Genomic DNA, 12,728 nt, shown 5'->3' on the forward strand with positions numbered 1-12,728 from the left:
AGAGACATCCTAGCTTGAACTTCGTGCGAGCTTCCATTGGCAGCCAGTGCAGGAGTCGGTAGGAAGGGGTTATGTGATCGGACTTCTTCAACCCGAAGATCAACCTGACTGCTGCATTTTGTATAAGTTGTAGTCTCTGCATTTGCTTCCGAGAGATTGCCAGATGGGTAATGTTGCAATAATCAAGGTGGCTTAGTATTAGGGATTGTACCAGAATTCTGAATGCTGATGTGTCGAAGTATGCTCTAATGGACCTAAGTTTCCAGAGAGTAAAAAATCCTTTTCTGACTAGGGAGTCTACATGGTCTTTCATAGTTAGACCTTGGTCCAGTATTACCCCCAGAACCTTCATTGTTGGTTGAATAGGGTAGTTGAGTTTGTTAATGCGTAGTGATTTTGTCGTGATATGTGGGTGTGGCGAGGCTATAAAGAATTTAGTTTTATCTGAATTGAGTTTGAGTTTGAATTCTGTGGTCCATTGTTCCATCAGGTTTAGTGCTTCTGTTGCTGTGGGGGTGATTTCGGAGGGAGACGTAGTAAACGGGATAATGATTGTAAAGTCATCCGCGTAACTGAATACTTTTATACCTCGCTGGGCCAGCTGCATGCCTAGTGATGATATATAGACGTTGAAGAGTAGAGGGGATAATGGGGACCCCTGTGGAACGCCTGATGGGTTTCTCCATGTTTTAGAGAGGTTGCAGTTGAAGCGTACCTGATAGGTGCGGGCTGTAAGGAATCCTTGGAACCAGTCAAGTACCTCACCTCCAATGCCGATTGCGTCTAAACATTGTAGTAATTTTTTGTGGTCCACCAAGTCGAAGGCCGAGCTCATGTCAAATTGCATGATTAAGGCGTTATGGCCCTTGGTGAATAGGTTGTGTAAGTGTTCTAGGATCGCTGCTATCACCGTCTCAGTGCTAAACAGAGGTCTGAAGCCGGACTGGGTTTCGTGTAGTAGAGAAAACTGATCAAGGTAGTCCATCAATTGGGTATGTACTAAACCTTCCATTATTTTTACGAAGAATGGAATGGACGCTACCGGTCTGTAGTTGGTTACTGATGTTAGGGAATGTTTGCGATTTTTTGGAATTGGGGTGATTATAATGTGACCGTTATTCATTAGGAATTTCCCGTTTTTGAACTTATTGGTCATATAGTTCCATAGTGTTAGTTTAAAGTCTAAAGGAGCTGCTTTCATAATGTTGGGGGGGCAGGGATCTAGAATGCAGTGTGATTTAGTATATTTGTTATAGAGTTTTATGAAGTTATTCCATTCTAGATCTTGAAATGAGTTCCAAAACATATCCACTGGTATTTCATTTTCATGTGTGTTGGCTATTTGATGTGCATGTGTGTTGTTTGTTGGGCACGTGTTCCTTAGGTTCACAATTTTTGAGTCAAAGTGTTGTGCTAGATCGTCTGCTGATGGGAGTTTTGTGTCGTGCATGGATTGATTGTGGCGTGTGGTATCAAATAAATTTGTGACCAGGTTAAACAGTTCTTTAGTGTTGATTCCTTTTGAACTCGTGTTGGATGTGTGTATTTTGGATGAGTAGAATGTTTTTCGTTTTTCTTTTATCAGTTGTTTGTAGTCCTTTATGTTGGATCTCCAGTTGTTCCGGTCTGGTATTTCTCCCGTTTTATTCCAGATCCTTTCTAGTCGTCTTACTGATTGTTTCATTTTTAATAGTTCAGAGTCGAACCATTTATTATATTTATTTGAGCATTTTGTTCTGTTTCGTTTAGGGGCTATTTTATCTAAGATGGATGTGCTTGTTTTTGTCCACTGTTCCCAGAACTCATCCCCTTCATTTATCTCCTCGCGCGATTCGTAGTGTGCCCAGTATTCCTCTGGGTTGATGTGGCCCCTTGTGAGATGTTCTTTTATTTTTATCTTTGGGTGAGTTTTTTCTTTTGGTTGATTCCAGATTAAGTTAAAGTAGTAGGTGAAGTGATCGGACCAGATGTCGTGGTACCAGATGCCGTCGGATATAGAAATAGTGGGATTTAGGATTTCTTTTGAGGACATAGATACCAAGTCTAACTGATGGCCTTTCTCATGAGTTTGTGTGGATGAAGGGAGATTGTAGTTGAGTGAGGATAGGAAGTTTTAAAAATCTTTTGTGTCAGGATTGTCCTTGTTCTCTAAGTGTAGGTTTATGTCTCCTGCTATAATATTGTAAGACGGAGTAATTGAGTTATGTAAGATGAATTCGTAGAAGTCCTCTTTGGCCTTTGACCAGCTTTTTGGCGGGACATAAAATAGAATGCAGGAGAGGTACTCTTCTAGATCCTTGTTACTAATTTTGCATGCTAGTGTTTCTAGTTGGTTGGTTATCTTGGAGTCTGTTAATTCAAGTTCAAGTTCTTCCTTAAGGATGACAGCCAGTCCTCCCCCTCTTCTGTCTTCACGATTTAACATGTGAATTTTGTAGTTATCTGGTATTAGGTCGTTAAATATTGGATCCTCTTCTAACAGTAGCCATGTTTCCGTTAGAAAGAGGCAGGCTAACTTCTTGCTGATGATCCAATCTTTGATTAAGAAAGCTTTGTTCCTTACTGATCTGGTGTTGAGGTAGGCGCAGGGAACAGAGGTAGTAGTGATGGTTGAGGTGTGTGTAGTGATTTTGATGGGTTTTATTTCCCTTGTCCTTTTTTTGAGGGTGCGGTGAGGTCTACTGTTGCTTGTGATTATTTTAATATGATTTATTCTTTCTTCCTGTTGGTTAGTTAGCAGCCTAATGGGTGTGTCAGGGTAGTGAACGGAGTAAGGTTTTGGATAGAGTGAGATAACGTCCCTAACGTTATTGCTTAATAGATAGATCAATAGGATCAATAAAAGCTTCATGTCTGCTGGTTGTTGTAGTTCCTTCCTGTGTTAAATGTTATGTTAGTTTTCTGTTATGTTATGTTATGTTAAATGCTATGTTAGGCTCCGACGCTCCTCTCTCGATGCCGGGGGTACTGGAAAGAAGGCAGGCTCTCCGGTGGCAAAGTTTGTCCAAAAGTCGGCTCCTCTGTGTCGGGAGGGGGGCGGAGCAGGGCTCCCACGCTCCTCCTCTCCTTTATCATCTTGACCGCTCTTTGAACCTTTTCTAGTACTGCTATATCTTTCTTGAGATAAGGCGACCAGAACTGAATGCAATACTCCATGTGAGGTCACACCATGGAATGATACAGAGGCATTATAACATTCTTAGTCTTGTTAACCATGCCTTTTTAAATAATTCCTAGCACCTTGTTTGCTTTTTGGCTGCCACCACACATTGGGCGGAAGATTTCACCGTATTGTCTGCGATGACACCCATATCCTTTTCTTGGGCACTAACACCCAAGGTGAACCCTAGCATCCGCTAACTGTGATTTCAATTATACTTCCCAATGTGCATCACTTTGCATTTGTCCACATTAAATTTCATCTGTCACTTGGTCGCCCAGTCTTCCAATTTCTTAAGGTCTGCTTAGCGATTTTTCACAAGCTGCATGCATTTTAACAACTTTGAACAGTTTAGTGTCATCTGCAAATTTAATCACCTTGGAGAGAGCGAGACCAGAAGGCCTTGAACATGTGCAGATGCTCAAGGCCCAGCCCAGCCAAGAGGGAGGATCTTCAGGCACCAGCATGTCCTGTGCGTTGGTGCTGGTGCCGGTGCCAAAGCGGGGGAAGGGATGGTGTTTGGTTGCTCGGCGGGGGATGCCGGGTTGCGGGTGGGGTGGGCGATGCGAGTGGGGAGATGCCGGATTGCAAGGGGGATCCGGATCGCCGGGGGGGAGGGCACTTGCAAATCAAGTCAACGCTCGGTTTGAGAGGCACGATTTGCAGGAATGTTTTGCTCGAAGAGGGACAAGGGAGATATGATTCAGACGTTCAAATACTTGAAGGGTATTAACGTAGAACAAAATATTTTCCAGAGAAAGAAAAATGGTAGAACCAGAGGACATAATTTGAGGTTGAGGGGTGGTAGATTCAAGAGCAATGTTAGGAAATTCTACTTTACGGAGAGGGTGGTGGATACCTGGAATGTGCTCCCGAGAGAGGTGGTGGAGAGGAAAACGGTGACTGAGTTCAAAGAAGCGTGGGATGAACACAGAGGATCTAGAATCAGAAAATAATATTAAATATTGAACTAAGGCCAGTACTGGGCAGACTTGCATAGTCTGTGTCTGTATATGGCTGTTTGGGGGAGGATGGGCTGGAGAGGGCTTCAATGGCTGGGAGCATTTAGATGGGATGGAGTAGGTTTTAACAGAGATTTCGGCAGTTGGAACCCAAGCACAGTACAGGGTAGAGCTTTGGATTTTTGCCCAGAAATAGCTAAGAAGAAAAAATTTAAATTGAATCAGGTTGGGCAGACTGGATGAACCATTCAGGTCTTTATCTGCCGTCATCTACTATGTTACTATGTCTTGCAAAACCGAGGTTTGACTGTATTGTGAAATGGATCCCGCCTCATCTTGCAGATTAGTGAGAAATGGAAGTTAACTTTTAGATTTCCTTTAAATTTAGATATATTCCTTTTTCTTTTCTGTGGCAAGTTTGTTTATACTTTTGTTCTTCAGCAACAAGTTCAATAAAGAAAGTAAAAAAAAAATAAAAATAAGCACAAATTGGAGAATTTTTTTTTTTTAAAATTCAACACACAAACTATAAAATGTGTTGCTAAAGAACAGTTAATATAGTAGCGTTTAACAATGGAGTCTATACTTTTTAGGATCCTGTCCATAAGAGCCAACTTTTCAAAATTATTGGGGGTGCTAAACCCAATGGAAATTACTTCTTCATGAACTTAGTTAAGGAGGTTGTTGAATAGTGGGGTTATTCTCAAGCATCCACAGCACTCACAGAGCTTACTCCTATGACCCTGCCACGTACCTCTGACCTGGATTGGACACAGTTAGAAACAGGATATTGGAAGTGATGGACCGTTGATCTGACCTAATGTAGCTGTTCTTATGTATATGAATCATTTGATGATTGCTCTCATTTTTTATTTCCTGATGTACTGTGAAGAGGCCAACTGGCATGTTTGTGGCAGAATATAAATGTTAATATCAAAATAATAAATTAAAATATCTACATGGGTGGAAAGGTTTTTAAAAATTCTTATTTTTTATATTGAAACTGACATGAAAAGTTTTAAATGTGCAGATTATATGGAAATCTGCCACAGTTTCAGAATTGTGTAACCTTGATGCAGAATTTACCTATGTGCAGTTCTTATAGGGCCCATAATTTTGCATGTGTGATCATTCACAGTTCACTTAATGGTGCTAATTTATGTAATTTTACTGGAAGAAATATGTTTAAGAATAAAATAGTGTACCTTTAGGAAAGGATATTAAATGTGACAGTTATTTTTATAAAGGGAGGAGAGCATATGGTTCTGACAGTTCATGACCATATGCACTTCGTCTCATAATACTTTATCATATATTCAAGCTAAATGTGTAGGGAAAACTTGCATTGAATATGGGAGATATTCTAATACACATCTGTGCATGTTCTTTTGCACCTAACTATGAGCCTTAAAACTTCTTATACAATTTCATATTTAGGTGCAAAAGAATAGTGTTTTTATCACCCGACCTTTCATCATGTGCAGAAAGCTTAATGTACCGTATTTTCGCGGATATAACGCGCGCGTTATACGTGATTTTACGTACCGCGCATACCCCTCGCGCGTTATATGCCTGAGCGCGGTATACAAAAGTTTTTAAACATAGTTCCCACCCCGCCCGACGCCCGATTCACCCCCCCAGCAGGACCGCTCGCACCCCCACCCCGAACGACCGCTCGCACGCGCTCCCACCCGCACCCGCATCCACGATCGGAGCAAGAGGGAGCCCAAGCCCTCTTGCCCGGCCGACTCCCCGACGTCCGATACATCCCCCCCCCGGCAGGACCACTCGCACCCTCACCCCGAAGGACCGCCGACTCCCCAACAATATCGGGCCAGGAGGGAGCCCAAACCCTCCTGGCCACGGCGACCCCCTAACCCCACCCCGCACTACATTACGGGCAGGAGGGATCCCAGGTCCTCCTGCCCTCGACGCAAACCCCCCTCCCTCCAACGACCGCCCCCCCCAAGAACCTCCGCCCGTCCCCCAGCCGACCCGCGACCCCCCTGGCCGACCCCCACGACACCCCCACCCGCCTTCCCCGTACCTTTGTGTAGTTGGGCCAGAAGGGAGCCCAAACCCTCCTGGCCACGGCGACCCCCTAACCCCACCCCGCACTACATTACGGGCAGGAGGGATCCCAGGCCCTCCTGCCCTCGACGCAAACCCCCCTCCCCCCCAGCCGACCCGCGACCCCCCTGGCCGACCCCCACGACCCCCCCACCCCCCTTCCCCGTACCTTTGGAAGTTGGCCGGACAGACGGGAGCCAAACCCGCCTGTCCGGCAGGCAGCCAACGAAGGAATGAGGCCGGATTGGCCCATCCGTCCTAAAGCTCCGCCTACTGGTGGGGCCTAAGGCGCGTGGGCCAATCAGAATAGGCCCTGGAGCCTTAGGTCCCACCTGGGGGCGCGGCCTGAGGCACATGGGCCAAACCCGACCATGTGTCTCAGGCCGCGCCCCCAGGTGGGACCTAAGGCTCCAGGGCCTATTCTGATTGGCCCACGCGCCTTAGGCCCCACCAGTAGGCGGAGCTTTAGGACGGATGGGCCAATCCGGCCTCATTCCTTCGTTGGCTGCCTGCCGGACAGGCGGGTTTGGCTCCCGTCTGTCCGGCCAACTTCCAAAGGTACGGGGAAGGCGGGTGGGGGTGTCGTGGGGGTCGGCCAGGGGGGTCGCGGGTCGGCTGGGGGGGAGGGGGGTTTGCGTCGAGGGCAGGAGGGCCTGGGATCCCTCCTGCCCGTAATGTAGTGCGGGGTGGGGTTAGGGGGTCGCCGTGGCCAGGAGGGTTTGGGCTCCCTTCTGGCCCAACTACACAAAGGTACGGGGAAGGCGGGTGGGGGTGTCGTGGGGGTCGGCCAGGGGGGTCGCGGGTCGGCTGGGGGACGGGCGGAGGTTCTTGTGGGGGGGCGGTCGTTGGGGGGAGGGGGTTTGCGTCGAGGGCAGGAGGGCCTGGGATCCCTCCTGCCCGTAATGTAGTGCGGGGTGGGGTTAGGGGGTCGCCGTGGCCAGGAGGGTTTGGGCTCCCTCCTGGCCCGATATTGTTGGGGAGTCGGCGGTCCTTCGGGGTGAGGGTGCGAGTGGTCCTGCCGGGGGGGGGGGATGTATCGGACGTCGGGGGGGGCATCAGGCTTTCAGGATGGGGACAGACCTTCAAGGGGGGACAGGACTTCAAGGGAGGACAGTGCACGGAAGTCAGGGGGGGTGAACGGAGAGTCGGGACAGCGCACGGAAAGTCAGGGCGGGCGAAAGGAGAGTCGGGCAGCATGCGCGTTATATGCCTGAGCGCGGTATAGAAAAGTTTTTGTACATATCATCGTGATTTCTGCGCGCTATACCCCTGTGCGCGTTTTACAATGGTGCGCGTTATATCCGCGAAAATACGGTACTCAAACTATATATTTCGAATGCTTGCACGGCAAATTGAGAAAAGTTATTTTTATTTAAAATGGCACATATCACATAATGCACAATAAATATGCGTGGAAGACTTGCTGACAAAGGTAATGAAAGATCAAAACTGACAGTTCATTACTGGCAAGCAGTTATATTGGACGTATCACAGTTGGCTTTAGGAGGATGGAAATAGGGTGAGGGGAAGAAGCATGGTAGTAGGAGTCTTGTATAGATAAAACAGGAAAGAGAATCAGGGGTGCTTGGCTTCAGGATGTTTTAAGCAAGGCTCATATTTAAGTGCAGAAGCAGGTGCCCATGTATGCTGGAGTTTAGGTTTCCTTTGGATATGCGCACAAAGAAAGTGTGATAATCAGCCCAAACAAACATCATTTACCACAAGTTTTCCACATATGTAATTTGAATACATTTAGCTTGAATATATGAAGAACGAGCTCCATGAAGAAGTTTCTATAATACACTGAACATACTTCTATTTTCTGTTGGTAAGGAATATCTAGATTATACATATTTATAAGTGTGGAGTGGGTGAGGAGGTTAATAATACATATCAATTAAAACCATGAAAAAGCTATATTATAAAATGTGTTTTCCAGAGCCACTAAGAAGTGGTATATTAATATTGTTGTATTTATTCAATAGCAACTGCTTCGTGAGATGCAGCAGATGGCCAGTCGGCCTTTTGCTTCCATCAATGTTGCCTTGGAAATGGAAGAAGAGCCACCTGACTTAATAGGAGGAAGTATAAAGGTGAGCAACCTCCATTCTTTCATAGGATGCACTGCCAACAGTTACTGATTTTCTGTGTAATGACTTAAAACTATTTGTATTTAGCTCATTCATTTACAATATTAGTCATTCAAGATGTTGCATTCAGTACAGTAGGTATGTATGTATGTATTTCCCAGACTACAGTCTATTTTTTAAAAATTGAATCTATGCAAAGTAAATGGGTCACTTATAAAACATGTATTTTTCCTAAAAGTTTCTAAAATGTCTACTTGTGATATTGAGGTAGCACATATTTATTAAAATATGTATTTATTTCATTATCTTGATACCACCAGTATTCAGGATGCATAGTGGAGAATATGGGAATCTAGCCTATGTACATCCTGTTGACAAATAAATACAGTATGAAAAAAAGGAATATATAAAAAAAACTGAATTATTAGTCCTGCTTTAACAATAACTAGTCCAAATTCCTCTACTTCTCCTGTTCCTGGTCACTTTGTAATATCCTATTCAATTTGTATTAACCTGTATCGCATTGTAATCATCTCCTGTTCCTGTATCTTGTCCCTGCTCTCTTTGCAATATCTTCTCCTCTCTGTAAATTTCCCCCATTATCGCTTCCAAATTGTAATTCCCTGTATATTATTCATTGTAATTCCGACTTATTATGCACACTCTTCAACTTAACCTATGTATCTCAAATCCCTGGTTCCAATTCCTAGCTTATTTCCTGTTCCAAACATATGTATCTTGTTGTAAACATATGTCTCCTGCTGTAAACACTGCACGACCTTCTTTGTAAACCGCTTCGAACTTATGGTATAGCGGTATATAAGAAATAAAATTATTATTATTATTATTATTACTTCAAAACCAAAATAAAAAAATTAACAAAAAAATAGCCAAAAATACTGTGAAATATGAATTACATATATAAGTATTTAATCTAGGGATAAAGCCTTCTCCTCCTGATAAAGCCTTCAGGTGAAACCCAGATCTGAGTAGAGGAGAGCTGTGATAGAGCATTATGATAATTTTGACTCACCATGGTGAATTTTATAAGACACTATTGAATGCTTTTAGATAATGATGCATATAGATATTGAATGTCGATGTGTGACCACCATAACTAAGATAAGTGAAATTACTACTTCACTGTGGTATGGGTGGTGATCAGGAACAAGAGAAGTGCTGTGAGGGTTCCTATTAAGTAAGAGTTTTATGGTTCTGAGCACTTCTTTCGTTATATATGTAATTTATATTTCACAGTATTTTTGATAATTTTGTTTTTGTTTTGAAGTCCTGGATTTTGGACTAGTTAAAAATAAAAACACACAGACCAAATGGCATGTCTAGGAGGCTCCGGGATTCAAAACATTCTAATTATCACAGCAGTATGTAGTTTTCGGTCTACTCTGAATAACTCTTAAGAAATGCAGGGCTCATTCTTTCATTCCACTAAGTCACTAATCAGAGATCTTGGCTTTTAAGAGGGTACATTTTTTTCAGAATGCAATGCTTTGCTTTCTGCTTATCATCCTACTAAATTATTGATTGTAGTTATGCAGTCTATTTTAGAAGAGACTTATAAATTCTCTTGGGGGGGGGGATTCTCAGAAGCAGGAGGGGTTCATTTGCATACCAAAGAAAGGAGAGAAATATAAGTACTCATTAAGTGTGACCTATAATGATTTCAATATGGTATCAGGAGCCTTGTCATAGCTATAAAGGCCTGCAAACTCTTATTTCTGTGGACATCAGACCAGGGAAAAAGATGTACAGGGTAGTCTTAGAGATGCACCATGCAGTGTAGAGAATTTTTTATAAGATAAATTCAAGGGGTCTGTGGGTATAATGAAAGACTCCTGTATGGATATACAGTATAATCACATAATCTATGCCACAGTGTCTGTCTGTTCAACAAGGAGACAATTCTGTCCTCCAAAAAAACCCCATATCTTCCATGCATTCAATTCCCCTGAGCAGCAGAGATCAAAATCTTGCCCACATGAGCACAGAAGCTCAAAATACCACATAATCCAATTCTAGGATTGAATTTTTGATTGATTCTAGAACATAGATCCACAATTCCAGCCTTCTTTAACTTTTGGGAGAAGAAGGCTAAGGATTTGTATTAACTTTGGCTCATAGTACCATTACAAGTTGAATTCTCCAGGAAGCTTGCACGTTTATTTTTATTGAAAATCTGTTCAAATTATCCTCCAAAAGGGTCATATCATTCCCTTCCACAGCAAGAAATTCTAGAAACTTAACATAATATAAGTATTTTCTAGTGCATTAGCTGTGTCAATCTGAACGGACAGCTAATATCCCCATGCTCACAAGCCATGCAGAAGGAATCCACTCCAGCTTTTGAATCACTCTACCTTTACCAGAGGGTTCTACTGCCCCCTTCAGGTTTTCCTTCTGTACGTGAGCTGGAAGGAGTCTTTCTGATCTGCTCTTTTTGTCTTTGTCTTTATTTTTTGTCTTGTTCACTTTTTTATTTTTTAATGGATTTTGGTGCTAAGAGCTCCCCTAGTCGAGGATCCTGCTCTACTTGTGTGGAGGAGAAGCAGACTGAGGTCTACAGTTGACAGGCCAATCCCTCTATAGTACCTGTTAGCCAGCCTCCACTGCTGGCTGGTAACATTTCTATATATATTTTTTGAATTATATGATCTGTGTCATGGGTCAAGAACTTTCTAGTAAATCAAAATAAAGCTAAGAATGAACTACATATTACTGAATAATATATCTATGTGCTCACAAGAAATGACACAATACTGTTGGAAAGATGGAATTCTTGGGTTGTCAGATAGTTTTTCTAGTGCTGGATATAGCTTGATTTAAACAATATTAAAGAAATATACCCCGAATCATATCGTATCATAATAAAGGCTTAGACGAGTCATTTCATACTAGTTGAATCAAAAATTTTGATATGATTAAATGTTTCCCAATGTGTATGTTGTGGTGCAACAATTTATTTTATGACTTGGTTTAAGGATTTGCCCCCCTTTATTGCAGATTGTTCCGAAACCTATAGCTTTGGAACCTTGTTTTGGCAACAAAGCAGCAGTCCTCTCAATATTTCTGAGATTACCTCGAGGATTAGGGGGTATTCCTTCCCCGGGTCAGTCTGGTAAGTAGATGTTTTCTATGAGGTAGTACAGATGTATGCAGTTTAATTTGTTAAAACAAAAGCATGTAACCTTTCAATATTGGCTATTTGTTTTGTAAACTAAAACTAGTGAAAATAAACCTTCTCATGGCTAATGTTTAGACATGGAACAAATTTTTATAACAAAAATAACCCTGTGTTCTTTAGTCCAGAATTTTCCAGTTATTTTCTCTCCATTTATTATCTTTGTGCATTTCATTTATTCTTTAGTTATTCAGGTGTTGAACAGTCACTTATGGATAAGGTTCTCTTTATTATTAGGCTCATGGAAATCATTATTAGCATTTTCCCTTTAACTTTTTTCCCCACCTTTTTTGCACCTCTTTTTTCTGTTGCTTTATTTGGGATTCCAGGTCTTATTGAGCTACAGCACCATGAGCCTTCAATACAACTATTTGGTTGTTTTGCTCTTACCAGTTTACCCATAATACCGTGTTTTCCCGAAAATAAGCCCTAACATGATTTTCAGGGTAGGTCCTAATATAAGCCCTACTCCAAAAATAAGCCCTAGTTAAGATTCCTCCCTCCCATCCCTTTGTGCACCGGAACACCACCGACCCTCCCACCGTGTTATACCTATCCCTCCCTCCCATCCCTTTGTGCACCGGAACACTACCAACTGCCTTACATACCTCCGAAGCCTCAAAACCGGTGGCAGCGCTCTGAACGGGCTGCTTCATGGCTTTCCCTGTTGGGGCCTTCCCTCTGCTGCTTCAGTGATGCAGCAGAGGGAAGTCCCCAGCGGGGAAAGCCGCGAAGCAGCCCGTTAAGAGTGCTGCCACCGGTTTTGAAGCTTCAGAGGTATGTAAGGCGGTCAGTGATGTTACAGTGCACAAAGGAATGGGAGGGAGGGATAGGTATAACATGGCAATTGTCAAGGGTAGATACCGTCATTCCCCGAAAATAAGTCCTAGTGCATTTTTTGGAGCATAAATTAATATAAGACCCTGTCTTATTTTCGTGGAAGCACAGTAGTAACATTTTTTAACCAGGGAACACAAACAGCAGTCAGGGCTGTGGTCCACTTTAGCCTGGTTCTGAAGGAAGTGTTGAAGTAGGTGAAATTCCTTTCCCCAAAGGTTGTGAGCACTCTTTCCACAGCATCTACAATATTGGCCAGCCCAGGAATTGATCCCAAATTTTCTGCATGGTAGTGTGCAACATTTGTCACTAGATCAGCCCTTTAAAAAAACCCAAAAAACGATATTATATAATTTGATATAATAAATCTAGTCAACTGTTTAACCAGAAGATAATTTTGTGTCTACTGATAA

The 12,728-nt window shown here is 43.0% G+C and overlaps 1 protein-coding gene across 1 annotated transcript in view; it reads left to right on the forward strand.

The window, feature by feature from the left end:
* Nucleotides 1-12,728, forward strand: part of ATRN (attractin) — a 333,522-nt gene that overhangs the window by 305,599 nt on the left and 15,195 nt on the right. The window contains exons 27-28 of the mRNA XM_033953188.1: nt 8,178-8,285; nt 11,301-11,415. Coding sequence (XP_033809079.1) covers nt 8,178-8,285; nt 11,301-11,415 — 223 coding nt within the window. The remainder of the gene's footprint in view (nt 1-8,177; nt 8,286-11,300; nt 11,416-12,728) is intronic.

Source organism: Geotrypetes seraphini, chromosome 1, assembly GCF_902459505.1.
Source record: "Geotrypetes seraphini chromosome 1, aGeoSer1.1, whole genome shotgun sequence".
Classification (NCBI taxonomy): Eukaryota; Metazoa; Chordata; class Amphibia; order Gymnophiona; family Dermophiidae; genus Geotrypetes; species Geotrypetes seraphini.